The 16,510-nt window shown below is 43.1% G+C and overlaps 1 protein-coding gene across 2 annotated transcripts in view; it reads right to left on the bottom strand.

The window, feature by feature from the left end:
• CPSF2 (cleavage and polyadenylation specific factor 2) overlaps positions 1-16,510 on the bottom strand; it is an 806,201-nt gene that overhangs the window by 373,288 nt on the left and 416,403 nt on the right. For both annotated transcript variants that reach the window (XM_044074658.1, XM_044074655.1), the window contains exon 6: positions 2,394-2,509. In XM_044074658.1, coding sequence (XP_043930593.1) covers positions 2,394-2,509 — 116 coding nt within the window. The remainder of the gene's footprint in view (positions 1-2,393; positions 2,510-16,510) is intronic.

The following is a 16,510-nucleotide window of genomic DNA, read 5'->3' on the forward strand; positions in this document are numbered from 1 at the left end:
TCTGTGTCCTCTGTAAAGGATAGGGGAGTCCAAGTTCCTCCTCCTGCACAGCCTCTTCCAAGGAGGCTCTTCTGTAAGGGGCTCAGGAGAGGACTTGGAAGATCGGGGAACCCCCTGGTGCTCTTGGCACCTGAAGGCCATCTTAGAAGTACTGACCCCGGACAGGATGAATGGTCTTGGGACACCTGATAGCAACAGGCTAGGACACTGCCAGAAGGAGGGAGGATGCAGCTCCCAACTTGGAGAAGGTCTACTCTACTACTCGAAAATCTGAAGGACTTGAGGAAACTCTGTCCCCGACCTACGTAGCTGAAACTACAAGGGAAGGGGGAGTGAAGCCCACCCCAGGCCTGGCCCCTTGGACAGAACCAGACCAGAGCTAAGGCCAATGCCCCCAAAAGAAGGGACCAATCCAAAAAACCCAGACTAGAACCTCTCCCCAGGGACATGGCACCGACCTCTCTGGGCCAAAACCCAATCTTTTCCCATGCCACAGGAACCAAGCTAGTCAGGGACCCTGGAGAAACAGGAAAAAACGGACATCCCTGGATCCCCCGATGACTCCCTACAGAAAACCCAGACCTGGGATTCAGAAACCGTAGGAATCTGAAGAGGAGAAACCAGTTAAGGAGCTGGGGACCTCCCCGAGCCCCAGCGGGCTGGGGACACCAAAAAAAAAAAAAATCTCCATTTGGGCCCTAAGGAACCTCCTCATCATCCTGTCAATATCTGAAGGTAAGATGCTCCTGCCGGATCCAGAAGAGGCTGAAGAATGAGTGGATTTAGAAGGGGAACCCCGCTGGCATCCCACCACTCTTCAGTGTTCCCAATCCGGGGAATGACTTTTGTGTCTAGGATCCGAAGACTTCAGATCTCTAAGAGATCTAACTGGGGAGCAACTAACTCCAGATCCGACAAATGCCTTGGATCTGAACCCTGAAGAACAACCAGTCTCGGATCCATGGGAGCTAAAAGACCCAAGGGAACAGAGGTAGGATCCAAGGGTTTCCAATCAGAGGAAGCCTTGGCACCAGAAGACAGATCCTGAGGCTTCGGGTCCAAACTTACTGAGGACTGTTTCAGATCCAAGGGACTATGATCCGTGAGTTTCGGATGTTTCTGAGAAGCCAGAGAAGAACCCCCCAGAGTGGCTGAGAAGGCTTTCTTCTTCGAGTTTGTGGCTGCTAGAAGAGAGGGAGTCCGAAACAAAGGGACTTCTTTGTGCCATGCCCTTGAGAAGAAGCTTGTTCCAGCTATCCGCCAACGCTCAAGGATTGAATGCAGCGCAAACTGAATATTCAGCCTTGAGGTGGTCAGATCCCAAACAGTAAACACATTTCTTGTGGGTGTCAGAATTTGGCATCTTCCACCCACAAGAAGAACATCTTTTAAATCCGGTAGGCTTGTCTGACATGTTGCACCATCAAGCACACACACATGCGCACTCAACACAAATTATACAGAAGACAATTCCAAGGAAAACAACTGATCGACACTGCAAGTCAGAAATCACGTCTGCAGCTAAAACAGCAAACAAGATCTGTGGATTAGAAGGTAGAATGGGATTATGGGAGTAAGAGGAGCTTGAGCCTTGAATCTGCTCTGTAAAGTGCCGATCAGATCCAATCCAACATCGGATCCAAGACCCAGACGTGATGAATAATGAAATGGATAACATCAGATCAAGGTCCAATACAGATCGTTGAGGGATGCCAACCCTGACTTTCCCCCTGTCTGAGAAGTAATTTTTGATCATCCATCTCTGGTACCTGTCCTGCATCCAGTTACAGACCCTCTCAATTAAATATTGGTTACTATAAAGCTGCTTCATTTAATAAATAATCACATGGTGAGGTATACTGTCAAAAGTTATTTTTAAATTTAGACTTTTCTTTTCATTTTATATTATGACAAACACAAAAGCACTGCACAGTCTTAGCTGCACGGCTGTTTTACTATGCTTTTTGTTGCTGAATCTGTCTACCATAAGGCCTTCCCCCTATTGGCCAAATCTCCTTGTTTCCCCATCCCAATAAGCGCACACATGCAGCCTTGACAGTGGTTTGGGCCCCGACTGGCATCCTGGCACTGACCATAGCTTGCTATGGCCTAACCCCTCCCTCAGATGGGGGGTGGGCAACATACAACCCTGCATCACCACTGTAGCCACTACAACTATGTGTGAGTGTATGCTCCAGTGTACCAGCAATCAGGGCTACTGCATTTGTGGCTCAGTGGCTGAAAGCTCACCCCTCAACTGTCCTTTGCATCACTGCCTCTCCTTCAGGGGACTGCGGCACTGGAAGGTGTCTGGTTTGGTACACTCACACACTGTACCAAGAAGCAATAACATTCTACACAATCAGTTCATTTCAAATAACCAAAATACGTACTTAGCAGTTGCTCGTCTCTCTGTTTTCTTCTGGGTTGCATGTATTTAGCATTGAAAGAGTCTGTGATAAGCAGTGATGGTCTATTTATCATCTCCAAAGAGCATCCATTCAAGTGGCTGAAACAAAAACAAGGCATTTAAAATTTATTTTCTGTTACATGACCACAATATATAGAATTCGGTGACTTGCTCCCCATCAGTAAACATTTCAGAGATATAGCATGCCTTTTTAGGAAAGCTTTTCCCCTCCCTTCTGGCACAATGGAAATTTAAACAGTGCCACATACAAAGTAAAGAAGAAGGGGGAAATAAAATAACAGCCAAGCCCATTTAGAAGCTTTAAAAGTCAACACATCACAAAATGCAGGTTTAACTGCATTTTTATGCTTAAATACTGTTACGTTCAGTTGTTGCCGTTTTAAATTTAAAATAAGTATGTTAATACCAGCTGTGTTATCTTACGATTTCAAACAGGAAACTTGATTTGCAACATCCTGTACTATTTTCTCTTTACATAGTCTCTCAACTTTCCTCAAGTAGTGAATAAAAATGACATTAGAATAATCAGGCAGCAAAACACTGAGTAGAATGCCTGGAATAAGTAATTAATATGGTGTGTGTGTGCGTTGATGCAGAATTGATTGTTTTTCTTTATTAGCTATACACTGGGGACAGCAGAAACAAGCAGAATGATTTTTTTTCAGTGACATAAGCATTAAACACAGAACTAGCACTCAATACAAATAGTAAAATGAAAGTATTTCTAACTCATTTGGATATAAATAAACTGTAGACAATTACAAAGAACGGTTGCGTAACAACTTACCATAACCATAGATATCCTTCTCTTCCATGTTGCAGTATTCATAACGTTGCTGCCTGTAGCACCAGACATCCGGCCAGTATACCAAAGAATTTGGAATAGGAGTACGTGCGACGTTGCATGAAAGAGCCATAAACTGACGTCAGCTGTACAGGTGACGTCTGCACCTACCCAACTCAGAACTGACTGCCGCATAAGACCCCCTAGGAACTGTAAGGAAGATTTCCAGTCTTAGCAGATTTCCAGACATACCACCTGCCAGGGAGATATAAAGTTAGTAACAGAGGACACCCTACAATAACAGAAGAGGGGGGGTAGGAGGATAGGATTGAATACTGCAACATTGAAGAGAAGGACATTTATGGTTATGGTACGTTCTTGCATAACTTTGCTATGTCCTTCTATTCTCATATTACAGTATTTATTACAGTAGGGAGAGTACCAAAGCTCTAGGTAGGAATTTGGGAGGTAAGGTGAGGAACATGGTCAATGAGGCCCTGGAAGACTTACCTAGCAAACCCTGACCTAGCTCTAGAAATCAAGTCCAATTTATAATGTCTGGTGAAAGTATGTACAGAGGACCAGGTGGCTGCTACCAGGATGGAAGTGTAATCACTGCCCCTGAAAAAAGCTGCTGAAGAAGCAGCTGCTCTGGTGGAATGGGCTTTCACTGTGGAACTCAACTGTTTTCCATGAAAAGAATAACAGAAATCAATAGTCTCAGATAGCCATGAGGCAACTGTCTGTTTTGACACCTCCTTACCCAGGGCTCTAGGGTGTAAAGAGACAAAAAGCTGGTCAGACTATCTAATGGATTTGACAACCACCAATCTGAAAAAAAAAATAAAGAAAAAAAACAACAAGGTACAGATCCAGTAGTTTATTACACTTCAGCGCCTCAGCCAGATAGCCTTCAAGATGCAACATTTCTTATCCACACTTCCCCAATATATACATACTTTTCCTCATCAATAAAACAATTTAGCAATTAAACAAGTATAATGTTAAAATAGTAAATCAAGATAGCTGACTAGAGCAAATATTTCCAATTCAGTTCATGATTCAGTCCCCCTGGTAAAAGAGTATTTTAAAATGAACACTGCTTCTTTACATAATATATTTTTTTAACAATGTAAGATCTCCAGTTCTGACAAAAGCTTTTTTCTAAAATGGTAGGCTGTATTAAAGAAGAATCACTATTGTGTTTCCCATAAAATGCATAGCTATAGAGCTTTCTACTCTCTGTTTTTTAATGTCCCTGATGTGCTCCTGCAACCTTTGAATTTTCATTTACTTTGCCCAATATAAAACAGATTGCAGGGACATCTAAGACAATATGCAACACCATCAGTGTCAAAGGAAAATTTATTATTAGGTTCAAATTTCTTGCCATTGATTTTACCGATGTTACGGAGAAGACACTTACACACATTACAATTGTTACAGGGTGTTGTACCAACCCATCTCATGGGTAACAAAATATTTTCAGCAGGTAGCACAAAATAAGCCTTCACCGACTTGTCTTCCATTTGTCTAATGGATTTGGTCTTGTCCAAATAGTACCTCAGTTGTCTATGAAAAGCCAAGGAATGCAAAGCCCTTTCCAAGGAGTTCTGTGGCTGAAGGAAAAACGCAGGTAAATTAATGGTCTGATTGAAGGAGAGCTCATTAGCTACCTTAGGCATGAAGGAAGGGTTGGTCCTGAGGGGAACCCTGTTTCTTTGAAAAATAATATATGGAGGAGTAGACATGAGGGCTTGGATTTCAGAGACCCTCCTAGCAGAAGTAAGGGCCACCAACAAAACTGTCTTCCAAGTACATAGTTTAAGAGAAGTTGAATGAGCTGGTTCAAAGGGAGGCAATGTGAGCTTTACCAACACAAAATTAAGATCCCAAGATGGAGGAATAGGCTTATGAGAATGTCTGATATGAAGAACCTCTTTTATCAATAGTTTCAAATCTAGCCTGGATGCCAAAGGAGGTGTGAACTCATTACAGCTGAATGCGCCTCTGGGTGTTTCTGCAGTTACCTCCTACTGTGCCTCTAGGCGTCAAATATTGCTTGTTCATATTTGCATTAAAAACTGCAAACCATACTATATACAAGGTATCAGAATATTTTATCCTGAAGCGTACACAAAGTCAAAAACAACTGTATTGATACTGGAACTCTGTCAGTGAGTATTTGTTAGAACTGTAAGGTGATAACTTCATTTTTTAAAGGCTTAAGCGATACCCACTGAGAGTTAAAGGTACACACTCAAAAGAGCTGTACTGGAGGGAATGGGGCAAGCAGAAATGGCAACCAAATGCACTTTCACAGAGGAATACGTCAATCCAGAATGTAACAGCTCACACAAATAAGGAAGGACCACGGGTACTGAAGCCAGCAATGGATCCGGATTGTTCTTAAGACACCGCTGGGAGACTCTTTTCCATTTAGATAGGTAATTTCTCCTGGTACTCCCCTGCAGGACATTGACTACATCCTCTGACTATAGGTGTCTGAAGGGGATCAAAACTTTATCACCCATAATGTCAGTTTGAGATTGATTAGCTGAGGATGTATGAGGGATCGAATCGGTGAGGTAACCTGTGTTGATTGCCCTTGGCTAGAAGAAAAAGATAGGGAAACCAATGCCATCTTGGCCAAAAGGAAGTCACCAGCAGGATTTTTGGTTTGTCCCTCTGAATCTTCAGAAGGACTTTGTGAATCCGTTGGAAAGGGGAGAAGGCATAAAGAAACATTCCCTCCCATGAGAATGAGAAAGTGTCCACCTTCCAAGTCTGTGGCAGGGGAACTCTTGTGCAAAACAGGGGCATCTGTCTGTTCTGGGAAGAGGCAAACAGATCTGCCTGTGGACTACCCCACCTGTGAATAAGGTCTAGAAACACCTCACTGTGCAGCATCCATTCATGACAGGGTGCTATGGCTCTGCTGAGCATGTCAGCCATTACATTGACAGGGACCAAATTTGAATTGCTAAGCTGCAAAGAGGGTAGGACTTGGTCCCTCCATACTTGTTTACATACCACAGAACTGTCATATTGTCTGTGATCATCTTCAAGGTGCTTGGTAGTAGAATGTCTTGGAAGGCTTGTAGTGCCAGGAGAAGGGCCCTCAGTTCTTGTAATGTGATCCCTTATTCTCTGGATGGACCACTCCCCCTGAACTTTGTGCTGACTGTTGTTGTGCAGGATTGCTCCCCAGCTCAGGTCTAATGCATCTGTGTAAAGATGTTGTGTGGGTAGTGGAGTCTGCAAGGGTACTCCCTGATTGAGAGCAATGTTTGAGATCCACCATGAGAGGTCCCTTTTCAAACATGGGAGAAGAGGAAGTGCAGCTTCCAGAGGTTGAGTGTGCTGATTCTTTAAATTCCTCAAGACCCACAGAAATTTCCTCATATGGAGCCTGGCCAGGGAAATCAAGGAGGCCATGTAGCCTAGGACCCTGGCAGAAATAGTTGGAAGAGGGAGTAGGGAATGAAAGTAATCTGTAAGGTTTCCACTTTCTGGGCAAGGACAAAGGCCGAGATCAAGTCTGTCCTTATCCTGTACCCCAAAAAGACAAAATCTTCAGATGGAGTAATTTGTGATATTTGGAGGTTCACTGTAAACCCTAGGGTTTCTAAGGTCTTGCAAACCATGTGTAAGTGATAAGACAGGGAATGGTAATCCTGATGTAGGATCAGGAGGTCATCTAGGTAAGGGTAAATTTGAATACCCTGTAGCCTGCAATGGGCAATGGCGGGGGCCAAGTACTTTGTGAATACTCTTGGTGCTGTAGAGAGACCAAAAGGCAATGCAGAAAACTGAAAATGTGAAGAAATCACTGACAAATACAGGCATTTCCTGTAATCGGGGTGGACTGGGATAAAAACAAAAAAGCAAGGTTGTAGAAGAGCAATCACAAGGAAATTGTTGACTTAAACACCAATTTATTAGCGCTTTGAGATAAGTACATATAGCAGTCCCATGGGCCAATCATGAATCAGAGCATCCCTCAAGGACTCCCACTGTGGTGGGAATAGGGCAAAATAGTTGCTGCATTTGTGGTTTGACGAGGAGGTGAATAAGTCGCAGCAAGGCTGGCCCCAACAGCTGAAAATTTCTGCCACTATGTCGGGATCGATGGACCACTCGTGAGGCAGGAGAATACATCTGCTCAACTTATTTGCAATCACGTTGGAGATCCCCAGGATATGCGTTTCTATCAGAAAGCGGTTGAAAGCTATCACTCACTGCCAAATTCTCACGGCCTCTTGACACAGGGGATAGGACTTGGCTCCTCCTTGCTTGTTGATATACCAGACTACTGACATGTTGTCTGACTGAATTGCAATTGTTCCAGAAGGGAGAATAGGTTGGAATGCTTGCAATGCTAACAGCACCGCTCTCAGTTCTAGAACACTGATGTGCAGGTTGGCCTCCAACGTGGACCATGTCCCTTGGACTGTCTTTCACTGGAAGTGCCCCCCCACCCTATCAGGGAAGCATCCATGGTCACAATGGCTTTGGGTTGGGGGGCTGGAATGGACAGCTCCAAAGCTCTGTGTCTGGCCTCATCCACCAAAAAGGTCCTGCTTGCAAGAATTGGTTATCTGAATTTGAAAGCATAGAGGGTGGTAATTCGAAAACCATTGAGAAAGTAGATGCCATTGAAGTAGGCACTATTGGTATAGAAGCTGCCATGGATTCTAAAACGTGAAGAACCTCTCTCGCTGAGGCTTTGTTTTGACAGAGTATCACCCGGAGCTGGAGCCTCGATCTCGGAAGTCTGTGAGCTGGTTGCGACACCAGAAAAGAACGGGTGTCGAAGGCAGCTCCAATGAATTCTAAGTTCTGGACTGGAGCAAGGTTGGATTTCTCCCAGTTTATAGCTATCCCCAAAAGTTTCACCAGGGAAAGAGTGTACAGCAGGGCTGTTACCAGAAGATGCTTGGTGGGGGCGGTAAGGAGCCAATTGTCCAAGTACGGAAACACCCAGAATCCTTGTAGTCTCAAGTGAGCTGTAACCACTGCCATGCACTTTGTGAACACTCTGGGGGCTGTAAAGAGTCCGAACGGCAGTGTAGGAAAAGTACAGTTGTGTACACTTACTATAAATGTAGATGTTTGAGTATATTCACTGTTACAGTCATCACCTGTTGGTTATCCCTGCTGTGGTAGCAGTCACCCAGCCCGAATACCAGAGTAAATGTTTTTCTGCATCAGCTGCAGTCACCTGTAGACTGACGTCAGGTCGTCAGTGCTATAAAGCAAGGCAGCTGATGCCATTACATCAGTTTGTCTTGGCCCAACCAGTCAGAAGCCCCAGAAAATATGGCAAAGTGGTCCTGGTGGTTAACAACCACCCCAAGAAGCTTATGCCTCCCTAATGAAAGAGGATATAAGGGGGAAGAGAGGGAAACCAGGACAGCAACAGTGAATACACTAGAAAATCTAAAAATCTACATTTATGGTTAAGTGTACACAACTATACTATGTTCTTTGTGTTTCACTGTTGCAGCCATCACCTGTGGGAGAATTCCCAAAGCTGAGGAGAGGGGTGGAAGGATTAGATAGAGACCTAGGCATGGGTAAGCAAGCCCTGCAGAACTGCATAGGCAAACCCTGCCCTAGCCTTGCAGAAAAGAGGAAGGTGGTAATGTTTTGCACAGGTGGGGACCGAGGTCCAGGTGGAAGCTTCCAAGATGTCCCTGGTGGAAACTCCTCTGAGGAATGCTATGGAAGTGGAGGCTGCCCTAGTGGAATGGGTAGAAATAGACTTAGGGTAGGTTTCCCATGAAATCTGTAGCACAAATGGATACAGTGTGATATCCGTATGGAAACAGTCTGCTTGGAAATGGGTTTCCCCTCTGTCCCTTGGGCAAAATTGACAAGAAGTGGTCTGTTTTTCTGAAGGGTTTAGTACGATCCAGGTAGTATCAGAGCTGTCTGTGTACACCTAGAGAGTGCAGAATTCTTTCCCCCTTGTTTTGAGGGTTGGGGAGGAAGGTGGACAGATGAATGGCCTGGTTGAGAGTCACATTAGATACCATCTTGGGCATAAAGGAGGGGTTAGTCCTAAGGGGAAACCCTTTCTGCATGGAAAATGATGAAGGGCTCAATGGCCATCAGTGCCTGAAGTTCAGAAACCCTTCTGGCTGAGGTGATAGCTAGCAAAAAAGCAGTCTTCCAGGAGAGGTATTTCAGTTCCGCTGAAGCAGTAGGTTCGAAGGATGGTAAGGTTAGTTTTTCCAAAAAATAATTTAGGTCCCAGGCTGGCGTGGGAGGCCTTCTGGGAGGTCTGATAATTAGAAGCCCCTCTTAGGAATTGTTTAGTCAAAGGATGACAGAACATGGGCTGTTCTGTATTAAAATGAGCTGAATGGCTGAGGCATGGATTTTAACAGAAGAGAAAGAGAGGCTACTATTACGTAATTCCACTAGATAGCCCAGAATAAGAGGGACAGAAGGTTGTGAGGAACTGGCCCCTTTGGACTGGCTCCAGGCACAGAATCTTTTCCATTTCCCTGAGTAAGATTTTCTGGTGCTGGGCCTTCTGTGATAATGTCTAGGACCTGCTTGCTTAGCAGAAGCCCCTTGCTTACCTTGGGAGTATTAGCCATGCTGATAGTTTGAGAGTCTGCACGTCTGGGTGCAGCATCCCCCCCCCCCGCTTGAATCAAGAGGTTTTGGATCTAGGGAAGCTTTGATTTCTCCTTGATGATGGTGAACCCCAAGGAAGTTAGGAGGGTTTTGACAAAGTGGAGGTCCTGGAGCAGCTTTTCTTTGCACTCTGCCTGATTGAGGCAGTCATCCAGATAAGGATAAATCTGTACATTTTTCTGTCTGCAAAATGCTATGGCCGGGGCCAAACATTTGGTGAAAACCCTAGGAGCAGTAGATAAGCCAAAGGGAAGTGCAAATAACTGAAAGTGCTGTGAGCCTGCTCTGAAACGCAGGAATTTCCTGCAGGACTCCCTTATAGGGATGTGGAGATAAGCATCTTTTAGGTCCAGGGTCACTAACCAGGCATTGTTTATCAGCATAGGCAATAGCTGCTGCAAGGTTAGCATTCTGAATTTGGGGACCACCAGGGAGGTGTTCAGAATGGACACATCCAAGATGGGGCGCCATGTGCCCTCCTTTCTGGGAACAAAGAATAGCCTGGAATAAAAGCCTTTGCCTGTTTGATCTGCAGGAGCAGGTCCTACTGCCCCCTGGGATATGACAGTTTGGACTTGTTTTAATGCCTCTGCCCACTGGTTTGGAGGCAAGTCTGGGTACTCTCTAGGAATAGGGAGTTAATTGAAAGTAAATTTGTATCCCTACAAAATTATCTTTAAGACCCACTGGTACTTTGTTACAGACTGCCAATTTTCTTTGCAGAGGGACAGCCTTCCACCGAGCCTTTGGTGGGGAAAAGGAGGGCAAAGGGGGGAGTGGTAGTCATTGGGAGTTTTTTTTCCATAGAGGGATGGCTTACAACTCCCTGCCTTAGAGGCGCAAGTGGTTCAGTGTCTGGCTCTTTGTTGTCGCTGGGAACGGACCTGGGTGGCCTGTCCCTGCAGGGCTTACCTTGCCCCATCTGCTAGGGGCAGGAAAGGACCAGTGCTTAGAGGGAAAATTCCTGCTGAATCTAGGAGGTTGAACCTGAAAGAAATATTTTACTGTTTGCATAGATTTTGCTTTTGTCTTCCATCTTTTTAACTCATTCACTCCGGAGCAGCTCAGAAAATGCTGTCTGCTTACTTCCACCAGAGGAACAACAGTGCAGCCTGAGCTCATTTTCAGAAAATCTATTTGAAATACCATACAAAAACAAATATTCATAACTCTTTAATCATAAGAGCTAGACTAAAAATGTAAAAGCAAAAGTTGTTCAGCAGACACTGACCTTTCCAACAGTGCAAACATTGATTGTGCGTATCTAAGTCATTATTAAATATCTGCCAAGGAATGATGATACTGTGCATATTTTTTACCTTTTTGGTAAGACAAATTACAATATCTTGGTGAATGTACCATGTAGACCCCATACAATTTGTAATAGATTTATTTGTATGAATCTCAACTTTAAAATGATACCTTAACCATTACTGTGTGATGCTTCATTATTGAGATATTCCCAGAAATATGATTAATATTATATTTCTCATAACAGATAAAGCATAATATCTCATCACCTGTAACAGACAGAGACTACATATCAGTGTATATCATCACCTGTAACAGACAGGGACTACATATCAGTGTACAAGTTCTGTGGCTCAATGTCAAGCTTCGAAATGATGCATCATTTGTGTTATCACCACGCTCCCTTGCAAAGATATGAGCATAATGTTGTTGTTGTGTCTTTCGGCTTATCCCGATTAGGGGTCGCCACAGTGGAACTCCGGTCCGCTAATGTTTGGTAGTGGATTTGTACATGCAGAGTTACCAGCCCTGACGCACAACCTTCAACGAAGGCACGCCCATTCACGCATGCCTCCACACAGAAGACGCTCTGAGAATCGAACGCGACAACGTCTTGCTGTTAGGTGACAACGCTACCGCAGCACCACTACCGCGGGAAATGAGCATAATAATGAGAAATATTGCAAATGTATAATTTTCATAATCCTACAAGAATAAACAAAATGTGATATCAGTACATGTTTACTGCATACAGACATAATTGTTTTACCATGTTGTAAGTAGTAATACAGTCGTCAAAATGAGGTATTACTTGGGACAGTGACATGCTCCCTTGCAAAGTTGTTTACCAAAATATGAAATAAATTATAATTTTCATAACTTAAGTCCTAAGCAAACTCTAATATCTGTACATGTGTACAGCATACAGACACAGTTCTTTTACCATGTTAACTATTAATACTATCTTCAAAATGAGCTATTACTTAGCACATTGACATGCTCCCTTGCAAAGTTATTTACCAAAATGAAAACAATTCATAATTTTCATAACCTTAGTCCTAAACAAACTGTGATATCTGTACATGTGCACAGCATACAGACACAGTTCTTTTATTGTGTTGTATGTACTGGAACTTTCTTCAAAATGAGGTATCACTTGGCACAATTACATGCTCCCTACCAAAGTTATTTCCCAAAATGTGAAAACAATCAATTTCCATAAGCTAATTCCTAATCAAATTGTGATATCCATGCATGTGTACAGCCCACAGGCACAGTTCTTTTACCATGTTATAAGCACTAATACGGTCTTCAAATGATGTATTAGTTAGCATGTTGACATGTTCCCTCGCAGAGGTACAATTACAATTATTTTACTGGGTTCTAAGTAGTGAAAAAGGTTTCCACGAAATGTAATAAACGTTCACTTACCATACTGCTCCTACTTGGTCATGGTTGTTTTACATCTTTGTTTTCACTAGGTACACGTTGCTAGTATGTCATGCATTGCTGCCATCACGCCATTGTGCAGATCCCTCAAGAACCGTTCAATGCCATCTTCATCACTTCTGAACAGGTGATCATCTTCTGCAGTGATGCTGTTGTGGCTAATTGTAGATCTGCCAACCCTGAGCATCAATCCACGCATGAAACTATTCTGCAACTGTCTGGCCTTGTGCGCTGCCCGTTGGCTGTTTGCATGTCTCCAGCTCTGGCAAGGGAGTATGTCAGACCACACAAAATGACAATGTGGCCACCATGACTGCATGTGTTCAAAAATCTCCTTGATTGCAAACCTTAGCTGTTAAGTGGATGAGTGATGACATCGTTCCCTCCAATGTGCAAGACAAGAATGTCAGGCTCAGGGCAGATGGAACACTTCTCTTCCAACAACCATAGGAGTCCAGCCCAATGCACGCCTCTTGCAATCCAGTGCACCTTCACGCTAGATGTGGGTAAGCTCAAGTTGTATTTTTTTTTTTTTTATTTCCAGAAGCATGCCGGGCAGCCCAGTGAACATAGGAATGGCCACACACCCACACTCTCATTTGTCATTCCCCTGTTCCTGAAGCCATTTCAGTGTCCCAAGGTAAAAGTTCCTGCGCAAGGAAGAAATCAAGTCAGTTACTGATGATGTTTGAGGGATTTATTCCATTACTATGACATGTAATAGTATATAATGTTCATTACCTTGTTTGCCTGTTGGAATCTTCACTGCTATCCACATAACTGTATTGCTGGAATAGCAGGGCCAGAGCGTGACAGTTGCTTGTGGCTGCTGCTTTCATGAAATATAATGAAAGCATTGCCTATAGCCACATCACCATAAGAACCAGAATATCATAAAAACTTGTCATTTTAACAGAGGTGTGTACACTTTTTATATCCACTGTAGTGACATGTGATACAGGAAATTACTACGTGATACGATGCTCAATTGCAATATTTCACAAAAATATGAAGCATATAACCACAATGGGGACCTTACAGTGTAACTGGTGGGGGTGGCCTTGAAATGACTACACATGGACAAAAAAAACCCCAAATCTGGCTTGTGCATTTATCAGTGTGATAACGACATCTACTTATGTGAATAACAGTGACAGCTGCTGAGAGTTTTATCTGAGAAGTGATAATGACTCGGTGCTATTTTGTAACGGCTGTCATTATTAATGCACTAATGACCTGTATTTCATTACTGCAGAGTTATGCATGCTCAGACACAGGTGATAACTGCTTCACATAACCTGTTGAGTAGGCATTCATTGTATTACCTTGTGCAGTTATGTAACACAGACTCATTATCCTCTGTTAAAAGACCTTAGTAATTCAGTAAAAATAGTATAACACTGACATATTACTAAGCCCTTCCTCCCACCTAAATTCCAGACATGGCTGACAAAGCCAAGAAAAATATATATTGTAGCTCCATGCTGGTAGTAGTCAGCAAGTAATAACCATTGTCTCACTCAGGCAAATAAGTGTAATCAGAAATGGAAAAATACAAGCAGAGATGTCAAACTTGTACGATTGCTCCGTCTAATAATCACTCCAAACAGTAGTAATTAATTTTATCTCACCTAATAATCCCTCTGGTTACAACAAGACCATGAAGTAAAAAAGGCAGAAATATTGTCAAAAAATATCTGAATGAGCAATGCCAACAATCAGCAATACAATAAAAGTCTCTCATACCACCTAGACATTATCGAGTTGGACGAAAGACTAAATCAGAATTTATGCGCAGAACATTTGGATATATTTATCAGAACTGTTATCCATCATTCCAACATTTCTACATAACCAGGGACACTTTTACAATATTAGTATTGATGCCTAGAGATATTGATGAAATAAGACAGTGACTTACTAGAACATTTTTCACAGTAAAACAAGTCTGTAACCATGAGTATAATATTATTCTCCTTTATTAGGGCTAATTCATACACTTTGGTCCAGACGTCTTCTGTTTTATGAGGGATACAGGAGGACACAGTTCAAATTTACATGAAAGCCAGGGACGTTTATGAAAATCAGGGATACTTTAGAGTTACTGCTCTACAAACAGTGTTGTGTGGTTAACACTAAGGCAACCATGCCAACTATTTATGCAAACACACTCTGGTTAACTACAAAAAAATAAATCATAGTAAACATAAGATTCATAGTGATAGTCTGTCTGGCCAATATCATGCATCTGTAAGGTGAGACAAACTCCCATAATATATGCGGACAAGTACTATTTTACATCTTTTTCTGTCTTTGTCTGCAACAAAAAATGGCCCCTGTCCAGCTGGACAATTCCATTTACTAGAAAACGAGAACTCTTTTCCTGCGATACCTATAGCCTGCACTTTGATGGACAAGCCAACAAAAAGTACAGTTTTGTACCTACCATAAATGTAGATGTCCGATAGGTATGCATCTGCAGTCATAACATATGGGTTGTCCTGCCTCAGGCAGCCCTTCGGTCGGCCGGATTCCAAAGTCTGGGTCTGGCCTCGGCTGATGTCACACTTCACCCGACGTCTTAGCTCCTGGGGTATAAAGGCATCAGCCAACACCATTTTCCTCAGTGTTTCTTGCCCCAGATGCCAGGTGCCCTCTAGGAAGGCTAAATTTGGATAAAAGTAGAAATTCCAAACAGTAGAAAGCAAAAAGTATATATACATATATACATACAAACAAATACACCATAATAGATTCCACCAGCTAGCTAAGAGAGGGGTAAGTACCCTAGGAATACCACAGAGGGGAAGGAGGGTGGGTAATCCTGACTGCAGATGCATACCTATCGGACATCTACATTTATGGTAGGTACAAAACTGTACTATGTCCTTCAAGGATGCATCTGCAGTCATAACATATGGGTAGAATACCATAGCCAAACTGGGGGAGGAGGCACTAAGATAATGATGGTGTTGTTAAGATCCCTTGTAAAACTGCAGTTGCAAAACCTGCTCTGGATCTGGAGTATAAAGGAAGATTGTAATGCTTGGCAAATATATGCACGGAGCTCCAAGTAGCAGCTTCTAAAATGTCTTTGGTAGCCACTCCTCGTAGGAAAGCTGTAGTGGTGGCTGTGGCTCTTGTGGAGTGAGGCCTGATATTTTCAGGAGTTGCCTTTCCACGAAAAGAGTAGCAGAATCGAATGCAATTTCCTATCCATTTTGAAATTGTCTGTTTGGAAATTGCTTTTCCTTGCACTCCTGTTGCATATGCTACCAGAAGCTGGTCAGTTTTTCTGCTGGTTTTAGTTCTGTCCAGATAGTAGCGCAGTTGTCTGTGTACATCCAAGGTGTGCAGTAGTTTTTCCCCCCTGTTCTGTGGGTTAGGGAAGAACATAGGTAAGTGAATAGCTTGGTTCAAGGATACCCTGGATACCACCTTTGGCATGAAAGTAGGATTAGTTCTCAGAGACACTCTATCCTGGTGAAAGATAAGGAAAGGCTGCACTGCCATTAATGCCTGTAACTCGGATACCCTTCTTGCTGAAGTGATTGCTAGAAGGAAAGCAGTTTTCCAAGATAAGAACTGTAAGTCTGCTGATGCTGCTGGTTCAAAAGGGGGAAGTGTTAATTTTTCCAGCACAAAATTGAGATCCCATGCAGGCAGAGGTGGTTTCCTTGGAGGTTTTACATTTTTGATCCCTCTTAAAAATTGTCTGAGGAGAGGGTGAGAGAAGATAGGAGGATCCATGTTGTACTCTGCTGAAATTGCTGAAGCATGAATCTTAATGGAAGAATAGGACAGGCCATTGTGGAACAGTTCTGCTAAGTATTCTAGGATGTGTGCTAGGTTTGCCAGTGTGACATTTGTTCCCTTTGATGCACTCCAAATGAGGAATCTCTTCCATTTGGCTGAGTATGTTTTTCTTGTGGAGGGTCTGCAAG

Source organism: Protopterus annectens, chromosome 6.part0 (genome assembly GCF_019279795.1).
Source record: "Protopterus annectens isolate FY-2018-M chromosome 6.part0, PAN1.0, whole genome shotgun sequence".
NCBI lineage: Eukaryota > Metazoa > Chordata > Ceratodontiformes > Protopteridae > Protopterus > Protopterus annectens.